This window comes from Microcaecilia unicolor, chromosome 3 (genome assembly GCF_901765095.1).
Source record: "Microcaecilia unicolor chromosome 3, aMicUni1.1, whole genome shotgun sequence".
Classification (NCBI taxonomy): Eukaryota; Metazoa; Chordata; class Amphibia; order Gymnophiona; family Siphonopidae; genus Microcaecilia; species Microcaecilia unicolor.
The window spans coordinates 322,727,413-322,754,744 of record NC_044033.1 but is presented as its reverse complement, the minus strand read 5'-3'; the positions used below and the strand labels follow the sequence as shown (position 1 = coordinate 322,754,744).

Genomic DNA, 27,332 nt, shown 5'->3' with positions numbered 1-27,332 from the left:
TTTACTAAGCTGTGTAGGCATATATGCACATCCTACACATGTCAATTTTATACTACTGCCCAGCCACCACGTGGCCCGGGTGGTAATTTCATTTTTTAAACGCGCTAAATGGGCGGTAATTGGCAGTGTTTGTGCGCTGACGATTACCGCCCGGTTAGCGTGTGAGACTTTACCGCTAAGTCAGTGGGTGTTGGTAAGGTCTCGGGCCCAAAATAGACACGCGCCAATTTTTATTTTGCCGCACGTCCATTTTCGGCCCTCAAAAAAAGCATTTTTTGCCAGTGCACTGAAGAATGGACCTGCGCGCGTCCAATACATGTGCCTACACCAGCGCAGGCCATTTTTTTAGCATACCTTAGTAAAGGACCCACTAGTGTTTTTCCATTCCCCCTTCTCTTTGGACCCCTTTTACTAAACTGCATAGGCGCCTACGTGCGCCCAACGCGCGCCAAAATGAAGTTACAGCCTGACTGCCATGTGGCTGTTGAGGTAATTTCATTTTTGGCATGCGTCCGATACGCGTGTCTGAAAAATATTTTTTTTTCTGGCGCGTGTAGTGGACACGCACAGGTCGTTACCACCCAAATTCTTTACCGCTAGGTCTATGGCTAAAAGAGGGCTTTTTTACAGGTGCACTGAAAAATGATTCTGTACACGCCCAAAACCCACGCCTACACTACCGCAAGCCATTTTTTAGCGCGCCTTTGTAAAAGGACCCCTTTCTTTCCTATAAGATATTGTAGTTCCTCCCCTGCTCCTTTTGTATTATTATGTCTTGTTAGCTTATTGTGTATATATTTTTGCTTCTTGTTTTGTCTCTTTTTCTGTTATTCTCTTCCTATTAGATTGTACGCTGCCCAGACGCATGCTTGATGGGTGGGATAGAAAGTCCTTAGTAACTTGATCTAGGTGTCGTAGAAAATATGCTGAAATCTTCTGCCCGATGTGCGGCAGTGGGCAAAAAAGCAAACAGGATGCTAGGAATTATTAGGAAAGGGATGGTAAATAAGACCAAGACTACTATAATTCCTCTGTATTGCTCCATGGTGTGACCTCACCTTGAGTATTGTGTTCAGTTCTGGTCACTGTATCTCAAAAAAAGATATAGTGGAATTGGGAAAGGTTGAAAGAAGAGTGACCAAAATGATAAAGTGGATGGAACTCCCATATGAGGAAAGGCTAAAGAGGTTAGGGCTCTTCAGCTTGCAAAAAAGACAGCTGAGGGGGAGATATGATTGAGGTCTACAAATCCTGAGTGGTGTAGAACAAGTAGAAGTGAATCGATTTTTTTTCTTTGAAAAAGTACATAGACTAGGGGACACTCAATGAAGTTACATGAAAATACTTTTAAAACAAATAGGAGGAATTAGTTTTTCACTCAACGAATAGTTACGTTCTGGGTTTAAAAAAGGTTTGGACAAATCCCTGGAGGAAAATCCATAGGTTGCTTTTGAGATAGACATAGGGAAGCCACTGCTTTGTCCTGGGATTGGTATCATGGAATGCTGCTGCTATTTGGGTTTCTGTCAGGTACTTGTGACCTGGCTTGGCCACTGTTGGAAACAGGATACTGGGCTAGATGGACCTTTGGTCTGACCCAGTATGGCTATTGTTATGTTCTTATGCACTGACAGCATCATTAAATTGCTGCTTACCTAGTGTACCAGAGCTGTAATGCCTCCCCTCTAATTCTACCACCCTAGGCAGATGCCTAGTCATAGTGGCAGGACTGGCCCTGATCTGTCAAGTTACCACTGACAACCCCCATATTAGAAAACAATAATCCTAATATAATGGGTAAAAAAAAAACCAACACACACACACAAGTCAGAGTTTCAAATGTATGACAGAGAATTAAACCTAGTTTGAAAATGTTGTCATTTCCTCTGGTGTAATTGCGGAGTTTTCGTTATTCCCGGTACATTTTCAGCACAAGACCTGGCCTTCCCTTATGTAGAAATGTGGAGTACAACTTCATTAAAGTGACTTTGCTCTGTGGTTTATTTCTGCTAGAATTATCAGCCATGCACCATTACAGTGTTAATTTTTAACTGCTTTCCATGTTTACTGTTCAGTTTCAGGCATGCTTGGTTGTGTAAGTAATCTCAGACCACCCAGCTTCACTAACTGCTGTATTTAAATTGTTTTCATTGATACTTGGCAGTAGTCCAGCAACCTAATATCTGTACTTATCAACATCTGGCAAATATTTGATATCAGATCCCTTGCAGATTGCTGAGAGGTTATAATGTTTTCCAGTGTTCCCCCCAGAACGTTTAGCCAGCTGGGTGGCATGAAGGAATAGCCGGGTGGGGGCAGGGGAGTACTGCACAGTATTGTAAATTTTTATGTATTAAAAAAGGAGGACGGAAGACCAAACGACAGCCGGCGTGGTTAAATAGTGAGGTGAAGGAAGCTATTAGAGCTAAAAGAAAATCCTTCACAAAATGGAAGAAGGAACCAACTGAAAATAATAAGAAACGGCATAAGGAATGTCAAGTCAAATGCAAAGCACTGATAAGGAAAACTAAGAGGGACTTCGAAAAAAAAGATTGCGTTGGAGGCAAAAACACATAGTAAAATTTTTTTTAGGTATATTAAAAGCAGGAAGCCAGGAAAAGAATCAGTTGGACCGCTAGATGACCGAGGAGTAAAAGGGGCGATCAGGGAAGACAAAGCCATAGCAGATTAAATGAATTCTTTGCTTCGGTCTTCACCAAGGAAGATTTGGGTGGGATACTGGTGCCGGAAATGGTATTCGAAGCTGACGAGTCGGAGAAACTTAATGAATTCTCTGTAAACCTGGAGGATGTAATGGGGCAGTTCTACAAACTGAAGAGTAGCAAATGCCCTGGACCGGATGGTATTCATCCCAGAGTACTGATAGAACTGAAAAATGAACTTGCGGAGCTATTGTTAGAAATATGTAATTTATCCTTAAAATCGAGCGTGGTACCGGAAGATTGGAGGGTGGCCAATGTAATGCCGATTTTTTAAAAAGTGTCCAGAGGAGATCCGGGAAATTATAGACCGGTGAGTCTGACGTCGGTGCCGGGCAAAATGGTAGACACTATTATTAAGAACAAAATTACAGAGCATATTCAAAAGCATGGATTAATGAGACAAAGTCAACATGGATATAGTGAAAGGAAATCTTGCCTCACCAATCTACTACATTTCTTTGAAGGGGTGAACAAACATGTGGATAAAGGGGAGCCGGTTGATATTGTGTATCTGGATTTTCAGAAGGCATTTGACAAAGTACCTCATGAAAGACTCCAGAGGAAATTGGAGAGTCATGGGATAGGAGGTAGTGTTCTATTGTGGATTAAAAACTGGTTAAAAGATAGAAAACAGAGAGTAGGGTCAAATGGTCAGTATTCTTAATGGAGAAGGGTAGTTAGTGAGGTTCCCCAGGGCTCTGTGCTGGGACCGCTGCTTTTTAACATATTTATAAATGACCTAGAGATGGGAGTAACTAGTTATTCAAAGTCGTTAAATCGCAGAAGGATTGTGAAAAATTACAAGAGGACCTTACAAGACTGGGAGACTGGGCATCTAAATGTCAGATGTCGTTTAATGTGAGCAAGTGCAAAGTGATGCATGTGGGAAAGAGGAACCCGAATTATAGCTACGTCATGCAAGGTTCCACATTAGGAGTCACGGACCAAGAAAGGGATCTAGGTGTCGTCGTTGATGATACGTTGAAACCTTCTGCTCAGTGTGCTGCTGCAGCTAAGAAAGCAAATAGAATGTTAGGTATTATTAGGAAAGGAATGGAAAACAAAAATGAGGATGTTATAATGCCTTTGTATCGCTCCATGGTGTGACCACACCTCGAATATTGTGTTCGATTCTGGTCGCAGCATCTCAAAAAAGATATAGTGGAATTAGAAAAGATGCAGAGAAGGGCAACGAAAATGATAAAGGGGATGGGATGACTTCCCTATGAGGAAAGGCTAAAGCGGCTAGGGCTCTTCAGCTTGGAGAAAAGGCGGCTGAGGGGAGATATGATAGAAGTCTATAAAATAATGAGTGGAGTTGAACGGGTAGATGTGAAGCGTCTGTTCACGCTTTCCAAAAATCCTAGGACTAGGGGGCATGCGATGAAGCTACAATATAGTAAATTTAAAACGAATCGGAGAAAAGTTTTCTTCACTCAATGTGTAATTAAACTCTGGAATTCGTTGCCAGAGAATGTGGTAAAGGCGGTTAGCTTAGCGGAGTTTTAAAAAGGTTTGGACGGCTTCCTAAAGGAAAAGTCCATAGACCGTTATTAAATGAACTTGGGGAAAATCCACAATTTCTGGGATAAACAGTATAAAATGTTTTGTATATTTTGGGATCTTGCCGGGTATTTGTGACCTGGATTGGCCACTATTGGAAACAGGATGCTGGGCTCGATGGACCTTTGGTCTTTCCCAGTATGGCAGTACTTATGTTAAATTAGCCAGGTGGACATTAAAATCAGCCCGGTGGTGCAGCCACTCAGAAGGTCCTGGGGAAATCACTGCTTTCAAATAAAATATTGTTTCCTGCAGCTATATATATATACTAGTATAAAAGACCCGTTTCGGAAAGAAATGAAACGGGCGCTAGACAGGTTTTCCTCGTAGTGTGTATGTTTGAGTGAGTGAGTGAGTGTGTGTGTGAGAGTGACTGTGTGAGAGAGAGAGTGACTGTGCTATTATGTGTCACATAGAGATTGAGACGGGGTGCTTGTGTATCTGTGAGTGAGTGAGTGTGTATGTTTCAGAATGACTGTGTGCGAGTGCGTATGTTGGACAGAGTGAGTGAGAGAGACAGAGTTTTCTCAGAGATACAGTTTGTTTGACAGAGTCTGGTTTCCCCCTTCTCCCTTCCTTCCCCATCCTACCTTTCCCTTCCGTTGGCCTCCCCCCCTCCTTTTCCTCCCTCCCTCTACTGATTGAGTGAGTGAGTGTGAGCCCCCCCCCTCTCGCAGAGTCCCCACCCCCATCTCTCTGGTATGAGGACCCCCTCCCCGCCTCCTTTTCCCTCTGTTAAGCGTTTCTGTCTTCCTTCCCTGACTTCCTCCTCCTCCATGCTTGTGTTATTGTAAGAGATCGGGCAGGCTTTCCATTCCGAAATACCGAGGGGGGTTTCGGGATCTCCTCCAGGTCCTCTGTCGTCACCGCTGTGTGTACCGCCCCGCCCTCGACGTCATCGCTTTGTGACGCGAGGGCGGAGCTACATTTCCCTTTTTTTTGTTGTTGTTGTTGCCTCGCCGGTACTCCTCCGTCGGGAGTTTAGACCTCTGTTTGTTTCTGTTTTTTGAAGCACGATTCTTTTATGGTGATTGACCCGCCCTCGACGTCATAACATTTAGACGTGCTGGACGTCATGACGTTTGGACGCGAGGGTGGAGCTTACAGAGATGGATCCTGAGCTTCAGAGGTTACAAACCCTTCACTGAAGCCACAGAGTCAGCTTCAGAACGTTGAGGCTGGTTTTTATTATATAGGATATAATATTTTTTTTTCTGGAAACAAAGGCATCCTTTTATTAAGGTCCGCAGAAAAATGGCTTGGGGTAGTGTAGGTGTGGGTTTTGGGCGTGCGCCAATCCATTTTCCAGCATGCCTGTAAAAAAAGGCCTTTTTTAATTTTTGCCAAAAATAGGTGTGCAGCAAAATCAAAATTGCCACACGCCCATTTTGGATCTGCAATCTTACCGACAGCCATTGACCTAGCGGTAAAGTCCCATGCGGTAACTGGGAGGTAATAACCTACGTGTGTCAAATGCCACTTGGCGAGTGTCCAATACGCGCGTCTGAAAAATAAAAATTATTTTTTGGCTGTATGTATCAGAATGTGTGGCAAAAATGAAATTACAGCAAGAGCCATGTGGCAACCGGGCGGTAACTCCATTTTGGTGTTCTTTGGGTGCACGTAGACGCTTATGCGGCTTAGTAAAAGGCCCCCAAAGTGTGGTAGTTATAAGTGAATCTAGTGGTTCTTTTGCTCAACTGGGCTGCTGGTTAATGATTCAAATGTGTATTTCATTTTCTGTTTTAAATTCTGCTATAAAAAAACAGAGTGGGAAGTGGACCAATGACTTCAGGCCATAGAGACTGAGATGGTATATAGAGGAGTAAACTTTATAGTAGACTCGACACAGTACTGTGTTTCGGCCACGTTGTTGAAGAAAGAGACAACTTGTAGTTTGACTATACTTGAGCTTTACGATCTAGGAGGTCCTTTTTGAGACCAAAAAGTATTGGATACTTCTTTGTTATACTTCTGTGTGTATCACCTAAGATGGACAAGTATTTAATCATTTTTTACACCATTCAAGACTCCTGAGGCAGGCCTGTGGCCGAAACACAGTACTGTGTCGAGTCTACAATAAAGTTTACTCCTCTATATACCATCTCAGTCTCTATGTCCTGAAGTCATTGGTCCACTTCCCACTTTGTTTTTTTGCATCTTTACCCCGTGGGATTTAGCGTTCATCCACCTTGTGGAGACCCTACCCCATTTAAATTCTGCTATGACATCTAGAGACTGCACTGGATAGTTTTCTTATGGTTGCTAAATGTAGTGCCAACTAATATCTGTTTTTGTGGGACAGTGAGTGGCATCCTGTGGTTAAATCCTACAATCCATCCTTTGAAATTTGCAGTGAAGAATCCTTTGTCAAATTTAAGCCCCTATTGAACACACATTTTTTTTTCTAGAAGCACTTGGCGGAGGAATGTGCGCCCACTGAAAAGTCAGTGTGGAATGTACATAAATTTTGAGAAATAAAATTTGTTGTACCACAAGAGATCAGCAAGACTGGTCTTTTATTAGTACTGCATAATATTTCTTGTTAATAACAAGGAGAAAAGACTGGGAGAGAAAGCTCTCTTCTGCCCAGACCTCCTGAAGTTTGGCAATCCAAATGCATCTGTTTATACCCTTAATTAATCATCTACTCAGAATTCCATAGCGTCAGCAAAACATCTTTTTTAGAATGCTGAATTTAATCTAAGCAAATATGCTAAAAGTCTAAAGTATAAAGACATAGTATAATGAAAAAAGCCTATCACATAGTTTTTCTCAAATACATTTAATAATAGACTAACTCCCAGATCTACCTCCCCACACCAGAAGTTTCAACAGGAATCTAGGCCAAAATATCAGCCTGCCTGTCTGACATTGCTGCCTGAATGTCTCACTGCCATCTGAAACTAAAAATGACCAAGACTGAGCTTCTTCTTCTCACCCCTAAACCAACCTCTCCTTGTCCCCTGTTCTCTATCTCTGTGGATAATACTCTCATCCTCCCTGTGTCATCAGCTCGTAACCTTGGGGTCATCTTCGACTCCTCTCTCTTCTTCTCTGCACATAGTCAACAGACTGCAAAAATCTGTCATTTCTTTCTTACAAAATTATATATGTCATTTCTTACAAAAATATTTTTATTTTTGTAGCACCGGAGTGTACCCGGCAGTAATCAACACTGCCCAGTTAGCGTGGGAGCCCTTACCGCCACCTCAACGGGTGGCAGTAAGGGCTCTCACTGAAATTGCCATGTGGCAAGTGCTTTACTTGCCACATGGCCATTGCCTGCAGGAGAGACTTTCTTTTTACCCGCTGCTATAAACTGCCTTATTTCCTGTGATAAATGTTTTATCCTTCACAGGTGCAGTTCACGTTTCTCTCTGTAATAAGAGGCAAATTGTCTCCTTATTTCAACAGTTCTACCAATCTCATACACTGTTTACATTCTGTTCTACTTTTACACCCAACATGTCAATATGGAATCAAAGTGGGTTAAAGTGTGTAAGTAAATAATTTTACTAGACTAAAAGATGAGTTTTTGAAACTGTCTGAAATATCAGATTTGCTGCAATATTCTACAGGAGTTGTAACCAATTGTAATATTCTAGCACATTCCTACATACAAAGAGCTACAATAATCAATCTGAGATATATATATCTTAAACCAATAGGCAAAAATGTTCTGGGGAAAAAAAAGGAAAGAGCTAATTTCCCTTAGCTGACAAAGCTTAAAATGTTTTCCTGCTTAGGAATACATTGGCATCTTTAGCGTTTAGCGCGTGCAAAAAACGCCAGCACACCTACGCAAAAGACCCTCTTATTCTCTACCTGGCAAGGGTCTATTTGTGTTCAGTGTTTGCAACCAAAACCAGGTACTTCTGGAGTTTCTATTTACGCATCTGTAATAATCCAGCTTCTTCAGTTTCTCAATAGGCATATTGATGCTCTAGGTTCCACTGTAGTATTTACTGTGTTGCATTTTCCTAGGTAGGGTCCTTATTATGTTACTTCTGTAAGTTAGTGGTGCGAGCCCCCAGGCAGCCGCCTATACTGTGAGTTCTGTGCACAACTGTCTCAGAGTTCCTTTTACAAAGGTGCGCTAGCGGATTTATTGTGTGCTATTATAATGGCAGAGTTTAAGTTATGAGATACTGTGACTATATTTTAAAATGTCAGTGTTTCCAGAGTTTCCATAAGTGTGTGTGGGGTTTATATTGATGCAGGGCAGCTGTTGGGCAGAGTATTTACTTAGAAATCCATCATCAAGTGCACTTTAAGGCATTATTTAAGAGTATGCCAAGCACTACTCACACCTGTATGCCTAGTGCCCCTCCATGTTATATCTGCCCCCCCCCCCCCAAAAAAAAAATGTCAGGTCCAGCTACATCACTGTAGACCATCATGCAGTCTTCAGTAATTCTATCCCATATCTGGTCTGCCTTCTGCCCTGCTATGTGCCTCTCATAACTCTCTGTTCCTCACAGGCCTCTTTCGTTCTCTTCTTCCACCATCTCATCCATGCCTAGACATTTCCCCTCTAAGTCTATAAAACTTGTGTGTGCAATTTAATTGAATAACAAGCCAATTAGTGTTGATAATTGGCTTTTTAACAAGCAATTATTGCTACTGATTAGATTTAATTGTAACTTATACATTTAGCCACAGGATCTATGCCTAAATTTTACGTGTGAGTAAAAAAAGGGGGCACAGAAATGAGAGGGTCATGGCTGGAATGGGGGCATTCCTCGCATTTATGCGTGTTGTTGTAGAATAACTGGAATATACGCCTAATTTCTGTGCGTACCTTTGCACCACATTTCAGTTGGTGCAAATGCCAGCGCCAGGCATAAGCAGTTTTTTCCGGTGCCATATATAGAATCATGGGAGCCAACTTTTCAAAATGATTGGGAGGTGCTAAACACAATGAAAATTCTCTCTCCCTGGACATAGTTAAGGAATTTGTTCCATATTGGGGGTGCGCAAGCACCCACAGAGCTGGCTCCTGTGTATAGAATTCACCCATTCACATGACTCTGGCCTTTCCCTCTGGAATTCTCTCCTACAGTACATCCATCTCAACAGTTCTTTCCCTTGGTTTAAAAAAGCTGTCAAAACTTGGTTCTTTGAATATGCGTTTGGCACTACCTCCAGTGACAGAGTAGTTCAGCCTGTCCTGGGCTTCCTCATCCTTCTCTCCTCCCCTTCTTCTGTTTGCCTGTTCTTCCTCCTGTTTTTACTTAGTGTACATTTCCTTAAGTGTTTTTGTTATTATAATTTCAATGTTTTTATATTGTGAAGTTCAACACAAGCTGCATTATTTGATATACATAATAATGAGGTGTTTTGCATACTTTGCATCTCATGTATCCCATGGTAGCTTAAACTAATGTATATTATAGTAATATAAAAATTAAGGAGATATCAAACCATGAGCATCAATGCATCCGATAGTGGAAAACCTTAATGTTATTTATTGAGGAAAAGGCCTCGAGAAGCCCCCAGCCTAAATATAGCTTCGGGGACTGGACTTCCTCATCATTGGCCAAAAAACCTCTTTTGTACAACTTGTCTATTAAAGTAAATTAATTTGCAAAGTTACTTAGCTTTCATAAATTGTTATTTTATGCTTGTGCAGGTCTTTCTTCACACCACGACCTACGATGGCCGCCGTTTCGGAAACCTGCCTCAGGGTTCTGTGGTCCGTGTGTTAACCTCCGCACTAGTCAAGCATGCTCTTGTCTCTTCAGGCTGCCTCCGGGGCCCCACCGCCCCCCCCCCCCCCAATCGCTACTCAGGCCAGCGGCGCCGCAGACCCCGGTTTCCACCTTCCCAGCCCCGTCGACAGCCCCCCTCCATCCGCCACTGGGCCCCCTGCATTCAAATCGGCAGCACTCACCTCCGTGTGAAAGCGCAGCGGCAGATCGCCTCCCTTCGGGCCTTCCCTCCCTGTGTCCCGCCCTCGTGGAAACAGGAAGTTACATCAGATGAGGGCAGGACACAGGGAGGGAAGGCCCGAAGGGAGGCGATCTGCCGTTGTGCTTTCACTCGGAGGTGAGGCACTGCTGATTTGAATGCAGAGAGCCCGGTGATGGATGGCTGTCAACGGAGCCGAGGGCGGGTGGGTGAGACCAGGGACTGCGGTGCCGGGCCCCCCCTTCTCGGTGGCCCTGGTCTTTAGCATATATCGTTCAACTTTAATAAAAAATTATTATGGACCATCAGCACAGAGGACAATCAGCAACTTTAGTGAGACCAGCTCACAATGTTGCAAATGCCACCAGATGTGCTATTATTTCAGTCATAGGTCCAATGTTAGAAAGTGCACTGTGTATTAATATCCCAAATAAAATGAAAATTCAGTGCTACAAAGCTCCAGTCTTCAATGCTGGTGCAATACCAGCATTGAAGTCTTGAGTTTTGCAGTATTGCACCAGCGTTGAAGTTGTAACATTCTGCCAAATTTGAAGTTTTGCACCATGATTGACACTATCATAAGTTCTTCTGTTTGACCTTTTTGAGCATTGAATTTTCATTTTATTTGGAATATTAATACACAGTGCGCTTTAGAACGTTGGACCTATGACTGAAAAAATAGCATGTCTGGTGGCATTCGCAACATTGTGAGCTGATGACCCATAATCATTTTTTATTAAAGTTGATTGAATTTGTAATCTGCTTTGATACTGTGAGTGTTGTGTTTTCACAGCAGGAAATATTTTGTCATTGCATCTTTAGCATATATCTGACACTGATGGGCTGATGATTAGAAGCAAATACAGGCGCCAGAGGCTGTTAGCGACATACTAGTACCTGCATTTGCTACTGCACCATGATCAGAGCCAAGCGCATGAAATTTTTATTTTCGGATGCGTGTATCGGACACGCGCCGTGTCATTTGACATTTGAGAGCAGTGAGAACTAAGGCAGACTTCTACAGTCTTCGTCCTGCAAATTGCAAAAGACCGATGAAGATTCGGCAACTCCAGTATTGGGAAAACAAGGCTAATACCAGAAAGACTTCCATGGTCTGCATCCCGTAAATAGTGTTTTAAATCCCCCCTCTTGTAGACCTCTTTCTGACTCCGTCACACGGGGGACTAAAGGTACTTATTTCATTCTGTATAGTTTCTCTAACCTCCATTGTCACCCAATCACAAGGGGGTCTGTTCTGGGGTGGCATTAGGAGCCGTAATTGAAAACTAATTCCCATAACTACTGCTTTCTGTTTTTCTAGATCTAGGTATATTCTGGACCATTTATGTTCCCACCTAAATCTTATTAAACATCTGTCTAAGTTTCTGCAAAGACTGAGTGTCACTTGTATGTGATCTACCTTGTAGACTAAATGTTAGGTAAAGAGAAGATAGAATCAATAAAAATAGAGACAGGGATAGGTTTAGATAGATAGGTACATTTTATTTCTTACCCAAACACAAGTCTTCAAGTTGATACAAACACAGACATCAGATTCTGGTTTCAGCCGCACAGGGCTTCGCCGTCTGACAGAAGCTTTGGAGAAGACTCTCCAACTAAGGCAAAATCCCCCCCTCTTTTATACACAAACCTCTCCATAGAAGTGAATGGTGAGAAACCTTGCTCCTAATCTTTCTCAACTTCTGAGATCATACTTTCCCACGCGGTCTGCTGTCGGATGTACCCACCTCCTTCCGTTCTCAGCTACTGCTAATTATCAACATGTTTTGGGAAGCGTTGAGATAACAGTTTCACATCTTCCGGCTGCAATACTTTTCATACTTTCTCATGAACTCTGTATTACCTCTGTATCATTGTATACCAAAACTAATAAGCTCCATTTTATTCATCTGATCTTTCATTACAGATGCTATATTTGATTTAAAAATTGTACCAATTTGTGTCAGAAGTCATTATTCAGACCTGCTTTTTGCAGATTCTCAAATATTAAATCATTTACTTGTTGTTTGGCCTAGTCAGTACTTTTTAGCAGTTTAGGCTGTTTAAGGTATGTACATTGACCCACCACTATTCCAGTGGATGGATCCCAAGCGGGGACACATATTAACTTACAGGAAAAGCAAGTCCTTGCTCAGCCAGTCTTAGATTTTTAAACCTAGCTGGTATTTTTACAGCCTGAGTCCTAAAATCTGGCCTTCCACCCTTCCGGTGGGCATCTTGCTGTAGTATAATTATACATTCCCCACTTGTCACCCCCTCTGAGGAGGGGTGACACAAAGCTCGTCAAGCTCGTCATCATCCATTCCAGAAGGTGGCAAGCTATCAACCGAGAGGGGGAGTTTTGGTCTTATGGGTTGCTAGCAGATATTATGCCAGACAGAAAACTTCATTCGTAGGTGGTATATTTCTGGGCATATGGAATTCCCTTTATATTACCCAACCCCTTGGGCTTAATCTTGATGTTACCCCTCTTGAGACTTACTCAAACCTGTAGCGAGAAATGTTTTTATGAATGGGACTAATCCATGAGCTCATTTACAAAATCCCATGAAATATAGGTATGCGGGTAATAGCAATTTCAGGTGGATCATACTAATAAATACTTTCAAGTCTTGCTATGACTTCTATTGTATCTAGTGCATAGTACATGGGGAGATAATCTAATGTATGTATCTCAGTGGTTTTGATTAAGCATTGTTATGGGCTCAACAAATATGTGGTTAGTACTTAGATTGCAGGCTTTTTTTAGGTTGTAGGTATTCAGAATCCTTAAACAAGTATGAGGTTGTCTTATACAGAAAGAAAAAAAAAAAAAAAGGGTCAATCCTAGGAAAATTTATATTAACAAAGGTCATGCATGGATTCTGACATATGCATAATGACCTGGAAGTATGGGAAGCATTGTATACATCCGTTACCCCACTTGGAGCTTAGTCAAACCTACAGAAAGACATGCAGCTCAAGTAAGCCTACACCAATGTTAAACAATTGCATAACAGGTTGATACTAACAGGGTTTACATCTACCTTATGATATCTTAGCCAGTATTAGGGTTTGATGTTACCCTTGTATCTGAACAATATCAACTTCAATTTAAATTACATAAACAGAAATGACGGGGAAACTCGTGGAAAAACAATTAGAACAATTAAAGGAAATAATAGGAAAATAAAAAATTCAATATCTAGACAGGATTGTTGCTAAACTGAAAATAAAACAAAATATGAATCTATAATGTCCATAAACAGCAACAGTAGTTCTCAAATTAAGTATCAGTTCAAAAGTTTCTTTCATCGAACATGGTCGAGGCGGTGGAAGCGTTGAAGAATCTGGACGAAGATCTGGAAGATCTAACAGGGCTGGATTTTCAGGCTGGCTTGCTGAAGGAAGTTGCCGGTCTTGAGATGTAACATCTGGTTCTGCGGCTGAGTAAACTTGTGGTCCAGTAGTTTGCAAGGTGTAAAGATTATTGCCACAACCTTGGGGGATCTAACATCATTTGGACCAGGATAGATTTTGAAGACGTACTTGTGGTGTACAAAGTGGGATCTTTTCATGTCTTTATTCTAGGCATACACCATCATAATCAGTCCATCAAGAGCCAGAGGCTGGCAAAGGAATAAGCAAAATAACTGTATGCCTGAATGATATATTGCTATATCTTAGTGGGCATAATCAGTGTGAATTGAATAGACATGAAAGACAATGTCAACATGGAGAAAACAGTGCTAATTAAGTGCAAAAGCAAAAGGGAAACCAGAAGGGTTCAATAATGAAAAGCCAATTTACATAAATGCAAGACAGATTGGTAATTATTACAAAGGCATGATCAAATAACAATGGTAAAGTATATGGAACAAAAGAGAAGATTACAAAAAAACAATTAAAATTTAGAGATGATGGGAAATGTTCAATTATTGATGTATGGAGGGCAATGCGTCGCAATCTATCGCCAATAGATATGGAATCTTCACCTACGATGACTACCATTCACCAAGGGTTGAGCCCTCAGCTGCAGGAGGCCAGCAGGACTTACGAGCTAGATGATTCAGAAAGAAGGGTAGCTTAGGAAATAGTCATAATCAAAGCAGAAGACTAATGTGCAGAAATTTAAAACTCATAACTAGTCCAGGTGATGGAAGTATCTTCTGAAATCACGGTCGCTGTCTGTTGTAATAGAGAGCTCGTATGTAAAGTGCCATGTAAGTTCTGGAAAAGATGAGCCTGCAAAAATATTTAATATAGCAGAATATTTAAGAGCATAACCGAGAAGGTCTAAATTAAGGACATCATTTGGACAAAAGAAAATTCTCATTGGAGAAGTTGGTGCTCCTTCTTCTTGTCAGAGGTCAGTTGCAGCAGAAGTACTAAACTGGAATAGAGGCGGTAGATCAGGAATTGGATTTGCAGTCTTCAGTCAACCTACAGTACTGATTAAATAGAGATGACATACGAGTAATGCCTAGTATTTAAATCTTAGTACAGGATCATTAGAAAGAAAAAATCAAAGAATGCATTGTTAGTTCCTTGGTGCACCAGTATGTGGAGTATAGACTCAATATATAATATCACAAATTACAAGTAGAAAACAAGTTTTCTCTGAAGAGTTGATGGTGCTGGCACAGGAAGTCAGCAGAGTCTGAGGAAACACTGTGGTCTGAGTCTGCTCCAGGAAAATGTAGCCTTTAATATGATATTTAGAGAGATAGAGAAAAGCCAATATCAGAAAAGAAAGATGTAAAAACTATATATTTCTATGAGGCCTCCTCACGTGACCTTTACAAGGTTTAAATAGATCAAATGAGAAGGACAGTTACCTATAGTCCTCTGTAACAGTTCAGAGCCAATTTGGAAAATGAAAATTATATTAAATTTTAAACTGATCCTTTCTATGCTTTCACAATTTGGGCCCTAAATTATGACAGCATATCAAGATTCACATTCAGAGGGATAGCTAAAATAAGCTTATATATTCCCAGGAATCAATTTACAATTTAAAGTATATTTTAAATACAGAGGAGGAGCAGCTTTATAAGTAGGAAACAAATAGAACCATTTATTAAAACATTTTAGTAATAATCAAAAATCAAGGATATAATAACAATTTTTATTAATGCAATAAATGCATAAATTGACCCTTAGGGTATGTTCATATGGACCAGTATGATAAATGGAACAGCTTGTAAGCCTACATTGTAAATTGAATTCTAAACAAAGTAACAAGGATAACACAGAATCATAGAATAACCCATCCAGTTATTAAAAATCTGAAACACGTAATGAATTCCTGCATCATATACTGAGTTCAAAGCATTTATAAAGATGAACTTTAGAGAAAATAAGAACTACAAAGGGTTAATCTCTATCATTCGGTCTTAAGGAAATCATGAAATAACGGTGCTTCCTGTGTCTAATTTGAGTTTACTGCTCACTACAAGCATTGGACATTATGGTGACTGAAGATAGGATTAAACATCAGACAAAAACTGTAAGTTCAAGTTTTCGTATTAAAACTTCATGCTGGTGGAATTGGTCTTCATAGAATTAATACTTCAGGAGAGGAAAAGGAGGAAGAGAAGGTTATTACTTTATCTGTTTTTCATAGGTACGGGTCTCAATAAAAAGGAAGTTGGCAATTGTAGCTAGTCTTTTCTGAACATAACTTTAAAATAATAGCAACCTGAATTTCTTTAGTTCTGATTTACCAGTTAGTTATGTTATGCAAGGGTTAATCATGCAAGGGTTAATCTCCAAACCTTATTGAGAACCAGAAATGCTGGAACTCTGTCTTAAAACCATAAATCTTTAAGAGGCAGGGAAGGAAGTTTGAAAGTTGTAGATAAGACGTGAAAAGAAAAAATTAAAATACTTAATACATTCTTACGGAACACATCCCCAATAGAGAACCAGGAAGTGAACATCAGCACTAGTTATTTCAACCAACATCACAAAGAACAGTGTTTTAGATGGCATATAATATAGAACCTTTCATAGGAAATATCTGAAACAATTATGCAATTTTCAAAGAACACACACAATAAATGAGATTATACTCACGCTTCGTGCAATGTAATCTTCAGTGCAGAAAATCAATTGAAAAAGAGAACAGTTGGCAGGATCACTACGCCCTTCCGAACTCTCGGTGGCATAGGGAGGTCAACCGCAAAATAGAAAGGTTTGTTTCAGAAAGTCCTTACCAGAGATCTGAATAGATGTCAGATCACCAGTATCTTGGTGTTGGGTGCGGAGAGGAAGATATGATATAACGGGTTGTGAACATCATCACCCAATATATATATTAACGGGACCTAGCGAGCAAGTGGTCTACAAATAAATTTCAAACCTGTTATTTCCTATAGAAAAATGAACTAGATTAGTAACATATATATTGACCAGTCCTAGAACCTGGTACAAGGTCAGTAGTTAAAAAAGCAGCTTCAGAGATAGCAGGGAGACCTAGAAATGATAATGTGCTAACAGTTTACAAAAACATGCAATGATTATCCTAATAGTAAAACATGCAGAGACATAACACAATCATACTCACGCATCTATTAATGTGCTCCAACAAAGGGATCCAAAATAAAAATTACGAATTGGCGGAAAGCCCTATGCTTTTGCCGCAAGTTAAGTAAACAGACAATTGAAGGTCACAAAGGTGTATAGAGAGTGTAAGAAAAATAGAGCAGAAGGTGATTAGTGTCAGCTATTGTATATTTATACTACTCTATCCCAAATTAATAAAAACTACTCCCCAGAGTGTGCTTCTAAAGACAGGAATAAATCTCGGTTTCTACTGCCTGCCAAGAATTATTCCGGTTACAATTGGCCATGAGCTCCAGCCCATGATAGAGCCCCCAAAAAGGGACATTGCAAACACTCCCAAAAAACTCAAAAAAAACCAGCGAATAAGGTCCTATGAGTTGAAGAGCAGCGGTCCAATGGATTTCCGCAGATTAGGAATCTTCTCTTTTACCACTAACCCCTCTAATGGACCTACAGTGGTTTGGAATGTTTCTCGTTTACAACAAAACACTGAAAAATTTATGGTGAGGAATTTTCTCTGTTGCCACTAACCCAACTAAAACATTGAAAGACTATGAATTTTCTCTGTTACAACTAGCCGTTCAAAAATATTGAATGCCCTAGTCAACCTGTATACAATCTCAACTAATGTCTTAGGCGTCCCTGTATTGCCACAGCGATCATCTATACAGGTAAGATTTAGCAACTCCAGTATTGTATTTCACTTTATTATCATATGCTCCGAGTAAGGATGTTGTACAAGTCATGGGGGAGGAGAAGACATCTTAATTATCAAGTTAGATACTGTTGCAATACTTTGTTTATAACATATGTTGTCCCAAGATCCCATCATACTTAACTGCCTATATGTGATTGACATGATGGCAAATTGCCAACCAGTGTTTAAACTTGAATAACTATAACCTGCACAGAGTGGCAGGTGTGGCTCTGGTCGTCTTGTTGGGCAGACTGGATGGACTATGCAGGTCTTTATCCGCTGTCATTTACTGTGTTATTGTGTTACTGTGTGTTATGACTGGAGGCAGTTCAGTGAGTGATTGGTTTACTGCCAGAAAGTTCTGATCATCCCAAATTTCATCAGAATTTATAATTCTGATATTGATAAATTAGTAAAAATTAAAGGACTCTTTTACTAAAGCGTAGCTTGCACTAACGGATATTAGCTTGTGCAAAGTGCCACCTGGCCCATAGATATAAAATAGGATACACAACATTTAGCAAGCTAAGTTTTAGTAAAAAGGCTGCCAAGAGATTAAGGGGGGTCTTTTACTAAAGCTTAGCTTGAGTTAACTGCAGCAGGACCCATAGAAATAAAATAGGCCCTGCTGCAGATAACTCGAGCTAAGCTTTAGTAAAAAAAAAAAAAACCCTTAAGAGAATTTAAAATTATCGACCAATTTTTTAAATATATATCTTAGGGGTCCTTTTACTAAGGTGCGCTGAAAAATGGCCTGTGGTAGTGTAGGCACAGGTTTTGGGTGCGGTCAGAATCATTTTTCAGTGCACGTAAAAAAGGCTTTTAAAAATAGTTTTGCCGAAAATGGACTTGCGGCAGAATGAAAATTGACGTGTTCCATTTTGGGTCTGAGACCTTACCGCCAGCCATTGACCTAGCAGTAAAGTCTCACGCGGTAACCGGGCGGTAAGGACCTATGCGGCCAAATGCCACTTGGCGCACATCCGATACGCGTAGTAGAAAATAAATTTTTCAGCTGTGCATATTGGATGCGAGGCAAAAGTGAAATTACCGCAACAGCCACACGGTAGCCATGCGGTAACTCCATTTTGGCGCGCGTTGGGCACGTGTAGACAATTGCGCGGCTTAGTAAAAGGGCCCCTTAGTTTATAAAGACAGCGTAAGTGCCTATTGTCTTTATAAAATAGGCTTTCAGAACTAGCCCTAACAGCACACAGATTCTCTCACACAAATTTATACCTCTTCCAAAGAAGATGTAAATGTGTGCTTGTAGTCTACGCATGTATATAGGATATTTTTAAAAATACACATCTGTATCACACCTCTACTCCTTCATTGCTCAAACCATACCTTTGGGAATTCCTACATATGGCACATGAGTAATCAAGTACTATGTGCATATTCAGAAAAAGCATGAAACATGCAGGGGTCCTTTTACTAAGGCGTGCCGGGAAATCGCCTGCGCTGGTGTAGGTCTGTGTTTTGGACGTGCGCAGGTCAATTTTGCAGCACGCCTGTAAAAAAGGCCTTTTTTGTGGCTGATAACGGACGTGCGGCGAAATAAAAATTGGCGCATGTCCATTTTGGGCCTGATTACCACCACCCATTGACTTAGTGGTAAGGTCTCACTTGTTAACCGGGTGGTAATCGTCAGCACATACACTGCCAATTACTGCCCAGTTAGCACTACACGGTAGAAAATAAAAAATATTTTCCAACGCGCGTATCAGACGTACGTAAAAAATGGAATTACCGCCCATGGCACGCGGTAGCTAGGCGGTAGTTTCAAATTGACGTGCATTGAATGCGCATAGGCGCCTACGTGCCTTAGTAAAAGGGCCCCACAGTTTGCTAACAAAATGGCTAACCCATACCGGGGGGGGGGGGGGGGGGGTTATAAAAGAAATCTAAATAAACGAGGCCTCAGAGCTCAAATAGCAATTGATCTGACCAACTGTGCCAGTCTTTCCCAAAGGGATTCCCAGCTGTTATCAATGACCTCATTAAGAGGTCCTTTTACAAAGGTGCACTAGCATTTTTAGTGTGTGTGTCAAATATGCGGACGCTAAAAACACTAGCACACCTTTGTAAAAGGCCCCCTAAATTATTTATCTCCAGAAAAAAAAGAGAGCAACAAAAGAACTCCAACAACAGAGAAAATATTTGCTCACCAAAAAAATGGAGAAAAATAATTTCATGAGGCCAATGATAATACCTGGGAATCCCTTTGGAAAAAACTGATGTTTGGTCAGCCCATTGCTAGAGTGGAGGAGTGGCCTAGTGGTTAGAGCACCGGTCTTGCAATCCAGAGCTGGCCGGTTCAAATCCCACTGCTGTTCTTTGTGATCTTGGGCAAGCCACTTAACACTCCATTGCCTCAGGTGCAAACTTAGATTGTGAGCCCTCCTGGGACAGAGAAATAGCCAGTGTACCTGAATGTAACTCACCTTGAGCTACTACTGAAAAAGGTGTGAGCAAAATATAAATAAATAAAATATTTGAGATCTCTTTTATTTAGGGGTCCTTTTACTAAGCCGCGTGTGCCAAAATGGAGTTACCACCTGGCTACCTCGTGGCTCTTGCGGTAATTTCATTTTTGGTGCGCATCCAATACGCGTGGCCGAAAAATAGTTTTTATTTTTGGACGTGTGTATCGGACGCGCGCCAAGTGGCATTTGACACTTGTAGGTCATTACTGCCCAGTTATAGTGTGAGATGTTACCGCTAGGTCAATGGCTGGTGGTAAGGTTGCAGACCCAAAATAGATGTGCAACAATTTTGATTTTGCAGCACATCCATTTTTTACAGGCCTGCTGAAAATTAGATCAGCATGCGCCGAAAACCCGCGCCTATACTACCACAAGCTATTTTTCAGCGTACCTTAGTAAAAGACCCCGTAGATTTTGAGATTTTTTTTATAGCCCCCCCCCCCCCCCCCCCCCCCACACACACATACACACATTTTGGATTAGCTTTTTTGGGGATAGTTTGAAAGTTTGCTACCCCTTATGTATGTTTTATGTGCATATTCAGTCATGCTATTTTCCTGGTGTAAAACCTGCTTCAGACATGGAAAATGCTTTATAAAATTATCTCCATGTTGTTCATGTTGATTCTTAATAGACATGGCAGTTAATCTGTTAAAGGCTGATATTCAAATGATTTATGCTTTTAACTTTGAGAGTTAGACTCTTAGGGCCATGTTATAGGCGTGTTAACATTTTTAACGCGCTTTAACCATGTATGCACGTTAACTGTGTACGTGCCTACAATATCCCTAAGGGCGCCTACACGGTTAGCGCACGCGCTAATTGTAGGCGTGTTAAAAATGCTAACGCGCCTTAGTAAACAGGGTCCTTAAATTGGCCTCTTTGAAAATTCACTAGACTGAGTGCCTAAATTAATTTTCAAAATTTCACTTAGGTTCCTAACTTTAGGGGCCTAAAAGTTGGGTGGCAATGAGGGCAGATTTAGAGCAGGGGAAAAATGTTAGGAGCTTATCCACACACTAAGGGGTCCTTTTACTAAGCTGCGGTAAAAGGGGACCTGTGCTAGCATCAGCGCATGTTTTTGATGTGCGCCGAGTCCCTCTTTTACCACAGCATGTAAAAGTCTGTTTTTTTCTAGAAAAGAAATGGCCGTGCTGTAAATTTGAAAATCGGCCATTGTACTGCCGCAGTAAAAAGACCCACATAAGGGCGCAAGGCCACTTTATGAAGCTGCTTTGTAAAAGGGCCCCTTAGGGACCTAACTGAGGGGCCCTTTTACTAAGGTGCGTAGGGGCCTACGTTCATCCAAATTAGAACTACTACCCAGCTACCGCGTGCCCTGGGCGATGATTCTATTTTTGACACACATCCAAAATTCGCGGTAGAAAATATTTTCTATTTTCTACTGTGTGGCGCTAACCAGGAGGTAATTGGCAGTGTATGCGCACTTACCGCTAAGTCAATGGGTGACGGTAAGGTCTCAGGCCCAAAGTGGACGCATGCTCATTTTCATTTTGACGCATGTTCATTTTCAGCCGCAGAAAAAGGCCTTTTTTGCAGGCGCACTGAAAACCTGACCTGCATGCGTCCAATACACTTGCCTAACCAAACAGGACATTTTTTTGGCATGCTTTAGTAAAAGGGCCCCTGAGTTGCATATATTTAGGAGCTCAACTTTTTTTGAATATCAGGCCCGTAATGGTTTGAATGGGTTGAAATTTTCAGAATGTTAGTGGTTAATTTATTAATTAGTTTGGTATTAAATTTGCTTTTCATTTCTTTTCACAGGCTCACAGCAAGGAGGGTTCCTCAGCGCTCTCAAGGACAGTCCTGCAAGATATCCTTTTTCATGAAATATTTGTTGTTGATTTTGTACAGTCACTTTAAGAAGCAGGGAGATGGGTGAAAGTTTTGGGGGTGATTTTATAAAGCATATTTTATGAGCAGAAAATATGTTTTGCAAAATTGTGCAGGGGTATACCTGTGTATAAGTACGTGAGCCAGTAAAACCATGCATATTTTTATTAGATCTACATATAGGGATTCCTAGGGGCATTTAACAGGGTGGAGTTTCAATGTACGTTCATTGCATATTTTTTAAAAATATGCCTCTACACCCACAGAGTGACTAGACTCATTTACACTTTCTTCGGAGCAGGTATAAATGTATACAATATTAAAATGAGCTCTGAGAGCCTACTTTATAAATAAAGAGAAATAGGCTTGAAATGGATGCTTTTTTAATATAATGAAATTACTCCCTTTGAGGACAGTTTTCAAACTGCCCACGTTGCTACAAAGTCTGTGGGGGGGATTTTTTAACCTGCCGGTTTTCAAAGTTACAATACACATACATGTTTGCTTTACAAAATTGCCTAAGGAAAATAGTACCCATAGAGAATGGCACTAGCATTTTATCTGAGTACTACTACGTGCATTGAAGCAATCTGTACCCTAATCCTAGTAACTCTTCCACAATGCAGATTCTTTTACCTGCCCACAACGTGGCAATTTTCAGTAATTTAAACACATAAATAGCTTTCAAAAATTACCCTCCCTTTGATGCATAGTTTGTTTGGTGCAAATGTTTAAATATGGTAATATTTAATAATATATTGCAGGGTAGCTGTCCAAATGTTCATTAATACCTTTGGGGCCTGTTTAGAAAGGTGCAGGAAGGCTAACTCACGGGTAATGCATGCCCAGTTGCCACTACCATCTTGGTAGCGTGTGCACCCGGTGGTAATTCTGAGTTTGGTGTGCGCCGAATCCCATGGTAGAAAATTATTTTCTATTTTCTACTGCGGGGGACATTCCCAGCAATAACCGGCAGCGCACACACGTTGGCATGTGCTGCATGGTTACCACGTGGGTAGCGCATGAGCCGCTAGGTCAATGGCTGACACTAAGGGCTCAGGCTGTAAATAGGTACGTGCTAGTTTTAATATTTATTTTTATTTATTTATTTATTTATTTGTAACATTTGTATCCCACATTTTCCCACATATTAGCAGGCTCAATGTGGCTTACAAAATACCGTAATGGTGAACGGCAAGTACGGTAGGTATTAAACAAATACAATTAGAAAAAGGGTCAGGTAAGGTAGGGGTAAATGGGTACGATAAGGGACAAGGAAATAAGGAAAAAAACGTCCATTGCAATGTATGTATAGATGCATTGTAGAGTTGAGGCATTTAAGTAGAATTAATAGGGTAGGCCTTGCAAAACAGATAGGTCTTTAAAGTTCGCTTGAAGTTTTGATGGCCGTTCATCGTTTTCACACTCTTTGGTAATGCATTCCACATTTGCTTACTTAAGTAAGAAAAATTGGATGCATAGGTTGATTTGTATCTGAGTCCAATGCAGCTTGGATAGTGAAGGTTCAGATAAGTACATGATGAACTGATTCTGTTTCTGGCTTGAAGATCTATTAAATCAATTATATATCCTGGGGCATCACCGTAGATTATCTTGTGGACCAGAGAGCAAATTTTGAAAGTAATGCGGTCCTTGATAGGGAGCCAGTGTAGTTTCAGTCGAAGAGGTTTATCGCTATCAAATCTTTTTTTGTTGAATATCAGTCTGGCAGCTGTGTTTTGGGCTATCTGGAGTTTTTCATAAGCTGTACTTTACAACCCACATATATTCCATTGCAATAATCTGTGTGGCTCAATACCATTGATTGTGTCAAGTTACGGAATATATCCCTCGGAAAGTAAGGTCTTATATGTTTAAGTGTCCACGTAGAATGAAACATCTTCTTTATACTGGCGTTAACTTGGTTCTCTAGTGTAAGATGGCTATCAATAATAACTCCTAATATTTTAATGCTATCAGAAATAGGGAAAGAATAAGCAGGAGTGTTTAGGGTTGTAGGCTTGTAATTATTGTATGGGGATGAGAGGATAAGACAATATGCTTTTTTCGGTGTTTAATTTTAGTTCAAATGAGTTAGCCCATGAATCCATGATGTTCAGGCAACGAGCAATGCCATTGGAGTGGAGGAGTGGCTTAGTGGTTAGAGCACCAGTCCTGACAACCAGAGGTGGCCGGTTTGAATCCCACTGCTGCGCCTTGTGATCTTGGACAAGTCATTTAATCCTCCATTGCCTCAGGTACAAACTTAGACTGTGAGCCCTCCTGGGACAGAGAAATATCCAGTGTACCTGAATGTAACTCATCTTGAGCTACTACTGAAAAAGGTGTGAGCAAATCTAAATAAACATTAGCACAGGCCCATTTCCTAGCACATTAAAAAAAATACCCCTTGCCACAGTAAAAAATGACAAATGACCCAGGGTGCACCTAAAAGACACACCCATGCTACCATAGGCCACTTTTTACTGTGGCTTTGTAAAGGGATCCCTTTGTTCACTAGTAGCTTACTTAATGTGTTTCATTGTAGGAAATAAAAAGAAGGAGGGGTTACATAAGAACATAAGAATAGCCATACTGGGTCAGAGCAATGCTCCATCTAGCCCAGTATCCTGTTTACAACAGGGGCCAATCCAGGTCATAGTACCTTGCAGAAACCCAAGTAATAGCAACATTCCATGCTACCAATCCCAGGGCAGCAGCTTCCCTATGTCTGTCTCAATTTCAGACTATGGACTTTTCCTCCAGGAATTTTCCCAAACCTTTTTAAAACCCAGATATGCTAACCGCTGTTACTACATCCTCCAGCAAAGAGTTCCAGAGCTTAACTGTTTGTTTGAGTGAAAAAGTATTTTCTTCTATTTGTTTTAGAAGTATCTCCATATAACTTCATTCGGTGTCCCCTAGTCTGTATACTTTTTAAAAGAGTGAAAAATCGATTCACTTCTACTCATTCTACACCACCCAGGATTTTGTAGACCTCTATCACATCTCTCCTCGGCCCTCTCTTTTCCAAGCTAAAGATCACTAACCTCTTTAGCCTTTCCTCATACGGGAGGAATTCCATCCCCTTTATCATTTTGGTCACTCTTCTTTGAACCTTTTCTAATTCCATTTCATCTTTTTTGAGATATGGTGACCAGAACTGAACGCATTACTCAAGATGAGGTTGCACCATGGAGCGATACTGAGGCATTGTAGTAGTCTTATTTACCATGCCTTTTTTAATAATTCCTAGCATCCTGTTTGCTTTTTTGGCCGCCACACTCTGTTCAGAAGATTTTAACGTATTGTCTACAAAGACACCTAGATCTTTTTCTTGGGTGCTGACCAATGTTCCCTCTAATTGGAATGCACGAGCGATTGCTCATACATTTTAGGAGCATTGCTCACAGATTTTACATAGTTGTTCACAAAAAAAAAATGTTGTGCTATATATACAGAAATGCATTGCTAATACTGGCGTTCAAAAATTGATGTTTTTTTCACACACAAAAAAAAAAACATTTGTGTACACCAGGCCACCCCTTAGAGGAAACATTGGTGCTGACCCCCAATATGTACTCTATTATCAGATATCTATGATTTGGATTGTTCTTCCCATTGTGCTTCACTTTGCATTTGTTTGCAGTTCAGTTGTGAGGATATGATGAATAAACCAGTCGATCATGTGACATTCAAGGCAGTACTATTCTATTTATTTATTTATTTATTTATTTATTGCACTTGTATCCCACATTTTCCCACCTATTTGCAGGCTCAATGTGGCTTACAAAGACCTGTTATGGCTTCGCCATACCAGGGTAAAGAATACAATTGGTGTTACAAAGAGATCAAGGAAAAACAAGAGGATCTGGTCAAGCAGTTATAGAAAGAGACATTCTGAATAAAGGTGTGTAGGTGTTGTATTATAGTTAGTTAAGGGTTATCGTGGTAGGCCTTGTTAAAGAGGTAGGTTTTCAGAGATTTGTGGAAGTTAGTTAATTCGTTGATCGTTTTCAAGTGTGTTGGTAGTGCATTCCACAGCTGCGTGCTCATATAGGAAAAGCTGGTCGCATGTGTTAGTTTGTATTTTAATCCTTTACAGCTGGGGAAGTGTAGGTTAAGAAAGGTGCGAGAAGATCTTTTAGCGTTTCTGGGTGGTAGGTCCACAAGGTCTAGCATGTAGGTCGGGGCATCTCCGTAGATGATTTTATGAACGATCGTGCAGATCTTGAACGCGTCTGTACACTGCCAGCAATGAGAGATGGGCTCAGAAGCAAAGGGATGTCTTGTGTTCAGGCAAAGCTAGAAACTGAGGACTAGTAGTCTATTCTTCTGCAAAGACCTCCATCCTTTCTCTACTGAGCTACGAAGGAGGACTTTTCAGGCCTTGTAAGCACTCTGCTCTTATGCCCAGTTAAAACCTGCTGAGCTGGAGAAGTGACGTCATCGGAGGTAATGGCTGCTTGAAAGCCTGGCTCCGATAGTCCTGAGGTAAAATAAGCAATAATCCCTCTCTGCGAGCGATCGAAAACGACTTAAAAAGCAGGAACTGCACGCTGAACAATAGTGGAATCGATCGAGAGGATGGAGAAGCGGGGCGAACTGCCTAATCTTTCGCAGTACGCGTTTTCGGGCGGTGGCCTCCCAAAGCGCATGGCGAATACGGAGGACGAAGTCTTTAACACGCCGGAGCTTTTTGAGGAGCAAGCGAACTCAGGCAAGCCCCCGTCACAAGATTCGGTAGAGGAAGCGGAGAAGGGCTTTCCTGAACTGCGAACATGGTTAAAAGAAATGCGCACTGATATAAAAGCGGTGAGGACAAAGCTGGACACTCTGGGAGAGGAGCTAAGAGGAGAGATAGCCGAGATCGGGCATAGAGTGGAGGAGGTCGAGACCAGAATGGAGGATTGTACAGAGGATATGGGGGTGATGGACAGAAAAATAATGGATTTACAAATCGGGCAGCAGCGCATCGATGATCAGCTTGAGGACTTGGAGAATCGCAGCCGTCGCTGCAATCTAAGATTTCGCGGGCTGCCCGATACCCCCACCTACCAGGAGGCAGAAACGGTGGTACAACAAATTGTCAGCTCCCTACTCTCGACTGCTGAGGCCCCGATGGCTCCGGATCAGGTGATACTGGAGAGGGCGCACCGAACTTTGGGGCCCATCCGAAACAACCTCCCGAGAGATATTATAGCTTGTTTCAGAGACTTCAAATTAAAAGAAAGAATTTTGAAGGCCGCCCGTCAGAAGGAAGACTTTAAATGGGATTCCTACCGGGTGGAAGTCTATCAGGACCTAGCAGTGGCGACATTAAAGCGCCGAGCAGAGCTTAAGCCATTCACAGCCAAATTGAGAGAGTTGGGCCTGCGCTATCGCTGGAGGCACCCATTTGCGCTGGTTTTCTATAAAGATGGGCAGCAACACCAAGTTAAGTCATTGGAGGAGGCCAGAGTAATAATACCGGAGGGTGAAAAAGCGGCAGAACCAGCGAGAAATGGCCCACAGAAATCATCT

General features: G+C 41.2%; 1 protein-coding gene across 1 annotated transcript in view; it reads left to right on the top strand.

The window, feature by feature from the left end:
- Positions 1–27,332, top strand: part of LOC115464694 (probable palmitoyltransferase ZDHHC14) — a 238,743-nt gene that overhangs the window by 180,926 nt on the left and 30,485 nt on the right. Inside the window, exon 9 of the mRNA XM_030195052.1 lies at positions 21,741–21,789. Coding sequence (XP_030050912.1) covers positions 21,741–21,789 — 49 coding nt within the window. The remainder of the gene's footprint in view (positions 1–21,740; positions 21,790–27,332) is intronic.